The following is a 12,205-nucleotide window of genomic DNA, read 5'->3' as shown; positions in this document are numbered from 1 at the left end:
AGTTACCAGTTGGAATTATGCTCAATGAAGCATTCGCATATTATTTCTGCTTCAAATAAGTTCACAAATTAAACATTTGCACCAACCAAGACATGATATATACCACAATGACATGCAGCAAAATTATAATACAGTATCTCAACTTACACGTTGAAATGAATGCAATTTCTATTATTTCTTTCCACTTCCAAACAAAAATGTGGTTGGATTATTCAGCATATAATCAACCTTGGTGAGACCATGCGCAGGCTTGGCGATCGCTTCGCACAACACCTCCACTCAGTTCGCAATAACCAACCTGATCTCCCGGTGGCTCAGCACTTCAACTCCCCCTCCCGTTACGAATCCGACCTTTCGGTCCTGGGCCTCCTCCATGGCCAGAGTGAGGCCCACCGTAAATTGGAGGAGCTGCACCTCATATTTCGCTTGGGCAGTTTACACCCCAGCGGTATGAATATTGACCTGCATTTTCAGGTAGTCCCTGTTTTCTCCTCCCCTTCCCAGCTCTCCCTCAGCCCACTGTCTCCGCCTCTTCCTTTCTTCTTCCCACCCCCCCCACCCTCGCATCAGTCTGAAGAAGGGTCTCGACCGAAACGTCGCCTATTTCCTTCGTTCCATAGATGCTGCCTCACCTGCTGAGTTTCTCCAGTATTTTTGTCAACCCATTCACACAATTTTACTGGTACAAGTTAACCTACAAAGCCAATGCGTCTTTGGGATGTGGGGGGAAACCCACACGCTTGCAGGGAGAATGTGCAAATTCAACACAGACAGTGCCCGAGGACAGGATCGAACACAGATCTCTGATGTGTGAGGCAGCAAGTCTACCAGCTGTGCCACTAAATTTTGTTTTCCAACACACAAAAAATTATATGTTGATAATTTTGGCTACTAAAAAAAAGAAACTATCCATTTTCAGTCTTAAATCTCTGTGATGCTATGTCCCCCTTTACAGCTATTGTATGTTTTAATTCAGTTCAAGAAGTAGATTGGCCATAAAGTTGCTGCCTAAAAGTGCCAGAGACCCGGAATTGATCCTGAATATAGGTGCTGTCTGTATGGAATTTGCTCCTTTTCCCTTTGATCGCATGGGTTTTCTCCGGGTGCTCTTGTTTCCTTCCACATTCCAAAGGTGTGCAGGAACCTTTTTCAGACCCAACCCAAAACATAATATTTCCCTTTGGTCCAGATTCTGTCTGACCTGTTGAGTTACTCCAGCTTTTTGTGTCTATCTTCAGTTTAAACCAGCATCTGCAGTTCCTTCCTACACACACGATACTATCCAATAGAACTTTATTAATCCCAGGAGGAAAATAATGTGTGTGGATATATATATTACACACACATATATATATACACACACACAATGTTTTGTTTTCTCGTTTATAACATTGTTTACAGAGTACTATGTTTACATATTCTGTTGTGATGCTGCAAGTAAGGATTTCATTGTTCTAACTGGGACGTGAGAGAATAAAAAACTCTTGACTCTTGACTTACGTCGCTAATGTGTGGGATAGAACTAGTGTACGGGTGATCCGTGGACTCAGTTGGCCGAAGGGCCTGTTTCCACTCTGTATCTTTAAATTAAACTAAAAACATTAAAACCAGAGGGAGTCTAAAGAAGGATCTCTACCCAAAACATCACCCAATATCTTCTATCCAGAGATGCTGGCTGCTCCATGGAGTTCCCCCGCACAATTATAGCATAGAATAGTCTTCACCCTACCATAGTTACCCAACCAGACGCAACTAAATTTAAGGTAGCTCTTTTTTCCCAAGAACCCTTTTTTGCTTAAGTCCAAGTCAAGAGAATATTATTGTCATGTGCCTCAGACAACAATGGCGGCCAGATCTCTCCTTGCTCAGCTCACTATTTTCAGGTAGTTTTTAATCATGTTAGCTGATTGTAGCACCTGTTACTCTTTGCCATGTTAAAGAGGTCTCATCGTTTTAGGAATACAAGAAGCATAATCAACCAGAATGTCTGCTTTAGTAATCCTTATGGTTTATGAAACAGATGGTTCTGTGGTTGTTCATTGAGGACAGCATTTTGTACAGTTGGGAGACATGGGCAACGCATACTTGTTTACGGTTAGTATTGTCCAGAGAAGTGTGAAAGTAAGGACACTGATTTTTTGCATTGAATAGACAATATTTAAACTTGTGCAGCACAAGGTATCGCTAAGTGATGCTGACACCAATGTGATCAAGCAAATTGATTAGTTCCCTGATTATTTTTTTTGTATTGCTGATTGTTAGATGAAAGAAAGGGCCAAAACAAAAGTGACTGAACCTACCTTAGCATAGCAATAAATGATGACTGCATTCTCCAAGTTCATAATTTTGGCACAGATGATCTCGCATCGTCTCTGCAATGTTTCTAATTCAAACAGGCTTGCTGCAGACAGTAGCTGAGAAAATGAATGAAATGTCAAAATCAACCAAAAATTATCACCTTTCAACAGTTGATTATAATCACATTATAATCTGAACGAGAACCAGCACAAAATTTAAACTTTAAGCAACACACTTCCGCTTCTCTCCTATTATAATTATAAAGTAAATGCTGAAATATTTGACAGCTTAGGCAGGATCAATTGAGAGCGTGAGTAAATATGTCAAACCTGACATTTTCTTACAATCAAAAACCTGACATTTTCTTCTCCACATATCTTTCAAGCGCATTGGAGGTTTTTTTCAAATTACAATGAACAGAGGTTCTTTACATCACCTTTTATTTAACCAAATTATTAGCACTTTACTCACTGGAAACATTTCCTTGTTATTTGCATTAGTCATACGGTGTGGAAACGGGCCCTTTGGCCCAACTTGCCCACATGGACCAACATGACCCATGTATACTAGTCCCATCTGCCTGTATTTGACCCATATCCCTCTAAATGTTTCTTAAATTATGCGATAGTACCTGCCTCAATTACCTCCTCCGGCAGCTCGTTCCATACACCCACGACCCTTTGTGTAAAAAAAAAGTGACACCTCAGGTTCCTATTAAATCTTCCCCCCTCCCCTAACCTTCACATTGTGTTTTTTTGATTTTGTCTTTGGAGCGATTTCTATCTTTAATTTGTGTATTGATGATGTCCTTATTATTTATTTTTCTCCGACTATATATTTTTTTTCTCTTCTGTTTAATCTTTGTAAGGTGACCTTGAGATTTGAAAGGCGCCCGAAAATAAAATTTATTATTATTATTATTATAACCTTAAACCAATGTCCTCTAGTTCTCTATTCCCCTACTCTGGGCAAGGGACTCCCATTCTCTCTCTAGTTACTCTTTTACCATTTATGTACTTATAAAATCTTGTGGAATTACTTGGGGGGTTAGTTTTTCGGCCTAGAAACCTTTTTTTAGCTGTTATGAAAGACAAAGTGCTGGAGGAACTCAGCAAACTAGTCCGCATCTGTGGAAGGAAATGGACAGACACTGTTTTGATGTTATCGTTCCATTTCTCTTCACAGTTGCTGCCCAACCTGCTGAGTTTCCTCCAGCGCTGTTTTTTCGTCAAGATCCCAGTATCTGCAGTCTCTTGTGCCTCCAATGTTTGCCAGTGACAACCCCCCGTTGACCTGATTGGTTATCAATCCAATGGCAATCATTCTAGAACAGGCATTATGAGGCGGTGGGCTTATGGGTCTGTTGCAGGGGGGAGTACTTCTGGTCTTTTCATGTTCTTCTGACAACTGAATTTGGCGTTGTTTTAGCTGTTAAAAGTATCAGTTAAAATGGAGCTGGCAATCTTTAGAGGATTTACAACGCCACTGCATCTGCTCAGCAACAGGGCTGTTTTTATTTTAAATCACAGCGGTGATTGTATTGAAATCAACAGCCTGACACATTTATACTTTTTCTTAAGTCACTCTTTCACCTGTACTCAATCCCAAATGTTGTCTGAAAAATATTTTCATATGCTATTAATAAAACCCAGGATGCTGTTTTCTGTTAGAACATTGTGTAAGGATCCCCACCATTAAATCTTTGAATCCCCATTTTTATGTCTGTAGGAAAGCTGCTTAACTGAACACGCACCTGAACAATTCAGCTAATGTGAAGAATGCCAACTCTCAAAAGGAACAATGCCCCAAAATATGTACATTTCACCATTTAATAGCATGTAGTACTGTTAATCTGAAACAGCACTACAAGTACCAGATTTTCACAAATGTTATCCAAAATTACAGGGTACTGAGAATTGCACAAATCCACCCCTTTGCTTACTTGGTGTGTGTGAAATAATCTTAGCAGCATGCGAGCCAAACATGACACTCTCATTAATGCAACCACAACCTGGTGTGGCTGATATCTTTCTCAATACGTAATCATTAAATAACTGAAGCTTATAAAAATCTTGTCGGCTTTGCGAATGTTGCTGTTAGCAATCATTAAAAGAACCTAATGCCATGCTGACTGCTCTAGCTAACATTCAGACTCCAGTCAGATAAGGAACTGCTGATAAATCTCCTTAAGCATGTTGCATTACTTGATGTCATAAGAATTTCCTGTGCTCAGTAACTGTCTCAACATTTATTTCTTGGCTCGTATTATAAATAGCCTCATCATTCTAGGGTGGGATGATCTTTCTCAGCAAGGATGATCTTTCCTTTTGTTATGAAAGCATCCAGGGGCAGCATTCTGACTCAAGGCAAAAAAAAACATAATGGGCCTAAAACCACTTAGGCGACTGCAGGAGACTATGCAGTGGTTGCCGGGGAGTCGTCTTCATGGTCGTGAGGAATTCCCTCATTCTGGGAACTAGTCGCGGCCTCATTATGGTTGCCGTGAATTTTTCAACATGTTGAAAAATTAGCGGCGACTAGAATGAAGCCGCCATGGAGAGTAGCGAGAATTCTCGAGCCGTAGGTGGGTCGCCTGGAGGTCCTACTGGGTTGTCAGGAGGTCGGAGGTTCTCATGGGTTGGAGCCCATGCTGACCGGTGAATTTCATTGGGAAAAAAAAAGGTAAGCAGTAGTTTTCAGAACCACGGTAATGTTAAACCGGTGATGTTAAATGTCCGCCGAGCTTCATACCCGTGTATCTCTGGCTTCTTAAAAGTTGTCTCCACTCCTTCCCCCTCCCCCCCCTCTTTTAAAGGACTTACCGTACACTGTGCTTTAGCCATCTTTTTACAGCACCAACCTTCCTGTTTATCGCGGTGTGTGTCTGTATCACCTTGGCTTTGCACCGTGTGAATTTTTTAGGCAGGGCAAGCGGGGGGAGCGCTGTCTAAAAAATTCACACGGGCTGGTGAAGGAAGCAATGTGTTTGTGTGTGTTCCACTCTGACAGTCGCCGTTCCAGTTCCCGGTTTTTCAGGCGACTGCCAGCAACTTGACTCGCCGGCAGTCCGCTGAAAAATCGCCTTAAGTGGGATAGGCCCATAAGTGAGTGAATTACTTACTGTAGGATGACCAGAGCTCAACAAACAGTATTCTCTAATATGCCAATGTCTTCAGATAAAGATAAGGCGGGACGGGGTGGGGGGGAATGAAGAGAAACACAATGCATCTGCAATATGCACAGGGAAATGCCCCTGTTAAATCACAAGTTCTGATTTACTTGCAGGATGCTTTCTCTATATGGAACATTTAAGCTTCTAAAAATATCCTTCATTTTGCCATGTCCATGTTGATTTAACTGGAACACAAACAGTACGCCGTGTTGAAAGATATTGGTTAATGTTATAAATCATCTTGATTTAAGTTACTAGGTCAACAGGGAAGATGATGAATAGCCTGGCAGTAGTTCTTGCAGAGGAGCTCTTACAACTTGACAATATCCATTGATATTTATAAGCCAACCAATATTCTGAATTTCTCAGGGCTTTTCATCACAAAACCTTCCCAGAGGCTTCCATAAATATTGACTGGCTCTGCCCCTGTGCCATTTCATCTGCTGCTGAACTTCATCCATGTTCCTGTTAACTCCAGAGTTGCCATTCCCAATGCACTCCTCCTATCTTCGCACATACATCAACTTAAATATGTCAAAATCTCAGCAGTCTTCATCCCATTTTACGTCAAATCTCACTCTCTTATCTGCCATTGTCTTAAGAATTTCAGTTCTGAGGAGTCTCGAGCCACTATTTTAAAACATCGAAAGTTTCTCCTTTTAATGCAGGATGCGGTAATGCAGTAAACTGACTGACTCTGATTAGAATACAACAGTGTATCAGGTAGGAAAACACTGCCTTTTGTTCTCCATTTACCTTTAACAGTTCACAATTCTACAACTAATATCCATCGTAATTTAGACCATGAGTTGCTGCAGACTACTGGAACTTGCGGAAGGGGGAAATGCATAGGGGTAAGTTACACTCAAGCTCATAATCTACATTTTCACTAACTAGTATAGAGAGTCATAGAGTGATACAGTGTGAAAACTGGCCCTTCAGCCCAGCTTGCCCACACCGGCCACAATGTCCCAGCTACACTAGTACCACTTGCCTGCGCTTAGTCCATATCCCTCCAAACCTGCCTTATCCATGTACCTGTCTAACTGTTTCTTAAACGATGTGATAGTCCCAGCCTCAACTGCCACCTCTGGCAGCTTGTTCCATAAACCCACCACCCTTTGTGTGAAAAAGTTACCCCTCGGATTCCTTTTTTTTTTTTTTTTTTATTTATTTTTTTTTTAATTAGAAGTACGGTAAATTACAATAACACACAACACATATATCTTAATACATTTTTTGTACCGCTTCATTTTTTTTTTTTTTTAAAGCTTTAAGAAAAAGATAGAAGTAAGGAAAGTAAAGAAGGTGCGCAAGAGTTGTGAAGTGCAGGAGAGTGTTGGGAAAAGAAAGCCCCTTAGAAAAGAAGTTAGAGAAGGAAGTAAAGTAAGAAAGTAGACCCTAGAAAAGAAAGAAAAAGAAAGTAAGGACAATCGCTCTATTATAACATTAAACTCCGCAGAAAGACTACCAACCAAGTCTGTTTTTGTTGTTTTATCTCCCAATGCCAGGTCCTGATACCATTTATTTATTTATTTATTTTTTAAATTATTTTTTTTAATTACTATTGCACCTCATGCTTGTAATAGGTCCATAAATGTAGACCACGTCTTTTGGAATTGGTTTGCTTTATCTGCTAAGAGGAATCTCATCTCTTCCAGATGTAATGTTTCAAACATATTTGATATCCACATTTTTATTGTTGGTGTGGGCGCATTTTTCCAGAATTTAAGTATGAGCTTTTTTCCCATTATTAGCCCGTAATTGAGTAAATTCTTCTGATACACGTTTAATTCAACCCCTCAGATTCCTATTAAATCTTTTCCCCTTCACCTTGAACCCATGTCCTCTGGCCATCGATTCCCCTACTCTGGACGAGAGACTCTGTGCATCTACCCGATCTATTCCTCTCATGATTTTGTACACCTCTATAAGATCACCCCTCATCCTCCTGCGCTCCATGGAATAGAGACCCAGCCTACTCAACCTCCCCCTATAGCTTACACCCTGGCAACATCCTCGTAAATCTTTTCTGAACCCTTTCAAGCTTGACAATGTATTTCTTATGACATGGTGCCCAGAACTGAACACAATATTCTAAATGTGGTCTCACCAACGTCTTATACAACTGCAACATGACCTCCTAACTTCTAAACTCAATACCCTGACTGATGAAGGCCAAAGTGCCAAAAGCCTTTTTGACCACCTTATCTACCTGCGACTCGACCTTCAAGGAACCATGCACCTGTACTCCTAGATCCCTCTGCTCTACAACACTACCCAGAGGCCTACCATTTACTGTGTAGGTCCTGCCCTTGTTGGACGTCCCAAAATGCAACACATCACACCTCTATTAAATTCCATCAACCATTCCTCCGCCCACCTGGCCAATCGATCCAAATCTTGCTGCAATCTTTCACAATCATCTTCACTATCTGCAAAACCATTCACTTTTGTATCATCAGCAAACTTGCTAATGCCCTGTATGTTCTCATCCAAATCATTGATGTAGATGACAAATAGTAACGGGCCCAGCACCGAACCCTGAGGCACACTACTAGTCACAGGCCTCCAGTCCGAGAAGCAACCTTCCACCATCACCCTCTGCTTCCTTCCATGAAGCCAATTTGCTATCAATTCAGCTATCTCTCCTTGGATCCAATGTGATCTAACCTTCCAGAGCAGCCAACCATGCGGAACCTTGTCGAATGCCTTACTGAATTCCATGTACATGTACACATCTACAGCACTGCCCCCGTCAACCTTTTTGGTCACATCTTCAAAAAATTCAATCAGATTTGTGAGACATGATCTCCCATGTACAAAACCATACTGACTATCCTTAATCAGCCCTTGCCCATCCAACTACAGATGTTAAGCTCACCGGCCTATTGTACCCAGCATTTTATCTGCAGCCCTTCTTGAAAAGATGCCACCATTCAGTATTCCGGCACCTCTCCTATATTTAAGGACGACTCGTAAATTTCAACCAGGGCTCCCGCCACTTCCTTGGATATATCTGATCAGACTCTGTAATTTTGTCTACATGACAGCACCTTCAGTACTTCCTCGACAGTAACACTGACTGCTATCAAGACACTTCCATTGACTGCCCCAAGTCCCTCCATCCAACTGTCTTTCTTCTCGGTAAATACAGAGGAGAAATACTCATTGATGACCTTGCCCATATCCTGTGGCTCCACACAAAGGTGACCGTTTTGATTCCTGAGAAGTCCCACTCTCTCTAGTTACCCTTTTTCCCCTTATGTATTTATTAAATCTTTTGGGATTGTCCTTAATGCTACCCGCCAGAGTTATCTCCTGGCCCCTTTTTGCCCTTTTGATCTATTTTTTTCAGTTTACTCCTTAGTTCCCGAAATTCCTCCAGGGATGTACTTGATCCCAGCTGCCTATACCTGTCCCATGCAAGAACGGAACTCACCATCAAAACATGGAGGGGACAGGGGACACAATTTTTTGGCAGCCATGCGCGCATGCGCACACTCACACACACGCACGAGGCTTCGGAGGCTCAATCCAGCGCTAAAAACGGCGACTTTAAAATCGGGATCACAAAAACTTGGGGGGGATCTCCCCCCTCTGGCCCCCCCCCGGGTTTTACGCCCCTGGTCCCATGCATCCTTCTTGTGTTTGACCAACGCCTCAATTTCCCTCGTCAGCCAAGCTTCCTTACATTTGCCTGCTTTGCCCTTCACTCTAACGGGGACATACATATCCTGAACTTTCGTCAGCACACTTTTAAAAACATCCCACTTGGCCGATGTTCCTTTCCCCTCAAATAACCTGCTCCAGTCAACTTGAGTGAGAGCTTCTCATACCCCCAACTTGGCCTTAACACGTGGACCCTCTCCGTCCCTATCAATAACTATTTTAAACCTAATCGAACTGTGCTCACTGGTCCCAAAAGGCATCTTCACAAACACTTCATTAACTTGCCCTTCCCAATTTCATAATACTAGACCCAGCATTGTCCTCTCAGGAGAGTTTTTCTTAAGCAGTATGTAGAGGCCCCCAGTGTTGAGGACCTCTACATACTGCTTAAGAAAAACTCTCCTGAACCTGTAGTATGGTAATGATTCTGAATTATTTCTGTCTCAACGGAATCCACATCCTGGATCAATCATACGTCTTCAAGTCGTTTACACTGCATTTATTACAATTAGACAGTGCCATTATGTTATAATTCTTAAATATTGCTGAGGGCAAGAAAAAGTCACATTTTAATTCATTTTACGCAAAATACAAAGTAGAATTTTGTTTCTGAAAATCACGTAACTATTATCTCAAGTCTTGTCGGCCATTCCCTCTGTACTGGCCCCCTCAAGGATAAAATCTTTATTCTCCTATTTGAATAGTCACTAACCCATCTTCCTTCGTAATGTGTTTAAGAAGGCACTGCAGATGCTAGAAAGTCGAAGGTACACAAAAATGCTGGAGAAACTCAGCGGGTGCAGCAGCATCTATGGAGCGAAGGAAATAGGCAACGTTTCGGGCCGAAACCCTTCTTCTTCCTTCGTAATGTCTTCCACTCAGGATTGGAAAATGGAAATGGACTTAGAAAAAAGGCTTGTGTTTCCCCCAGACATTGTGGCTACAACACTCCGGCCAGACATGGTCCTGTGGTCCACAACAGCCAAGTTGGCATACGTTGTGGAATTGACAGTTCCATGGGAAGATGGTGTTGAAGAAGCTTATGAGAGGAAAAAGACCAAGTACTCTGAATTGGCAACTGAAGCTTCCCAGAATGGCTGGAAGACCAAGATTTTCCTTGTCGAAGTGAGATGCAGGGGATTTGTTGCTACATCTATGACCAGGCTATTAAAGAAAATGGGGGTGAGGGATCGCTCCCTCCAACAAGCAATCAAATCATTATCAAATTCTGCAGAAAAAAGCAGCAATTGGATTTGGATCAAAAGAAGAGACAACAATTGGGCTGCAAGTGGTGAATCTGTGGAATTCTCTGCCACAGAAAGTAGTTGAGGCCAGTTCATTGGCTATATTTAAGGGAGTTAGATGTGGCCCTTGTGGCTAAAGGGATCAGGGGGTATGGAGAGAAGGCATGTACAGGATACTGAGTTGGATGATCAGCCATGATCATATTGAATGGCGGTGCAGGCTCGAAGGGTTGAATGGCCTACTCCTGCACCTATTTCTATGTTTCTAAGTGGTTGCCCAGGCCACATATTCTCTCTTGTTTTCACCTCACATCCTCATGCCTATCCATCTCCTTATTTTAAGATCTTTAATGATCAATCTTTGAACAAGCCTCATACAATACTTTTTTAAATGGTTTCAAACACTGCCGCTTGATTGTTGCTTTGAAGTATATAAGAATATTCCATACAAAGTAGTTGTACTATTGAACAATCATTATCGATTCAAAGTGTTCTTACCTCCAGCACATCAGAAATGGGTAAGGTTATTGAGTCGGTATCACCGTAATATAAGTACTGCATCATCAGCTGTAGGGATAAGAGGAAGATCAGCTTGTAACCAGACTAGAAATTGAACTGTACAGCACAGGGACAGGTTCGATGGATTATGATGTCTGTGTCGAACAGAAAACCAAATTAAATTAATTCCCTCTGATTGCAAGTGTTCCATATCCTTCCATTACAATGCTACTATCGTATCTGCTTCCATCACCACCCCAGGCAGCGTGTCCCACGCAGCTACCATTCTTGTGTAGAAAAAAAATTTGCTCCGTTAAATTTTTTCCTTTTCACCCTACAACTGTTCTCAACTATTTGACATTTCCAGCCTGGGAAAAGATTCCCGCTGTCAACCCACAATAAGCCTTTCATAATTTCATTACCTTCTATCAGATCTTCCCCCCCTGTCACCAACAATCCAAGTTTGTCCAACCTCTCCTCCAGCTAATACCCTCTAATCTGGGCAGCATCCTGGTAAATCCCCTCTTCATTCTCTCCAATGCTTCCACATCTGTAATGGGGTGACCAAAACTACACACAATCATTTTCTGTTCTTAATAAATTTACTTGCAATGAAACTGGAAGTTTACACACACACATCCACATCAGAAAGTCATTGTTTATTATTGTAAATACTGTGTGTAGATGGTTGAAAACAGTAGTTATTCGCTAGTTAATGTTAATAGACAATACATAATGGCTGTGAATAATACAGCAGAGATCACCCCGGGCATACAATGAAACACGTATACTGCCTGCCAAATCACTTGAAGTCTCTCCAGCTTTTAAGGTAAACATACTTGACATTAGCAGAATGTGTTAGCATGCTGAATCATGGAATGGAACTAAATGTGTTCACTCAATGATAGCTGAATTGTGCCCTGATGTTAATGGAATGCAATGAGAACTGTTGTTTTTGTTGGGGGGGGGGGGGGTGGGAAAACTTACCAGTCAGCCTCCATCATTCTTATGCAATCTCAGGTGACCAATTATATACATTCATGAGTGAGGGTTTAGAAGAGGGAGTTCAAAGATTCACAACGGAGAATAAGTTGAAGGGCAGAGGAAACAAAAAAAGACAGGCAAACCTAGGAAATAAAGACTGCAACTGCCCTCGTCTGATGAGGGTTATTGAGATTCTAGTCAGAAAAAAGGATGCATATGTCAGTTATAGGCAGCTGAGATCCCGCAAATCCCTTGAGGAATAAGAAATGTAAGAGTACACAACAGGAAATCAGACGAGCAAAAAGAGGAGATGAGTTAACTGGCAGTCTAGATAAAA

General features: G+C 41.7%; 1 protein-coding gene across 1 annotated transcript in view; it reads right to left on the bottom strand.

The window, feature by feature from the left end:
* The window catches only part of abtb2 (ankyrin repeat and BTB domain containing 2), a 181,698-nt gene that overhangs the window by 5,345 nt on the left and 164,148 nt on the right, over nt 1-12,205 (bottom strand). The window contains exons 16-17 of the mRNA XM_033038903.1: nt 10,885-10,953; nt 2,301-2,414 (exon numbers count right to left, since the gene is read on the bottom strand). Coding sequence (XP_032894794.1) covers nt 2,301-2,414; nt 10,885-10,953 — 183 coding nt within the window. The remainder of the gene's footprint in view (nt 1-2,300; nt 2,415-10,884; nt 10,954-12,205) is intronic.

Source organism: Amblyraja radiata, chromosome 20 (genome assembly GCF_010909765.2).
Source record: "Amblyraja radiata isolate CabotCenter1 chromosome 20, sAmbRad1.1.pri, whole genome shotgun sequence".
NCBI lineage: Eukaryota > Metazoa > Chordata > Chondrichthyes > Rajiformes > Rajidae > Amblyraja > Amblyraja radiata.
The sequence above is the reverse complement of the archived record's forward strand: the minus strand, read 5'-3'. Positions and strand labels throughout refer to the sequence as shown.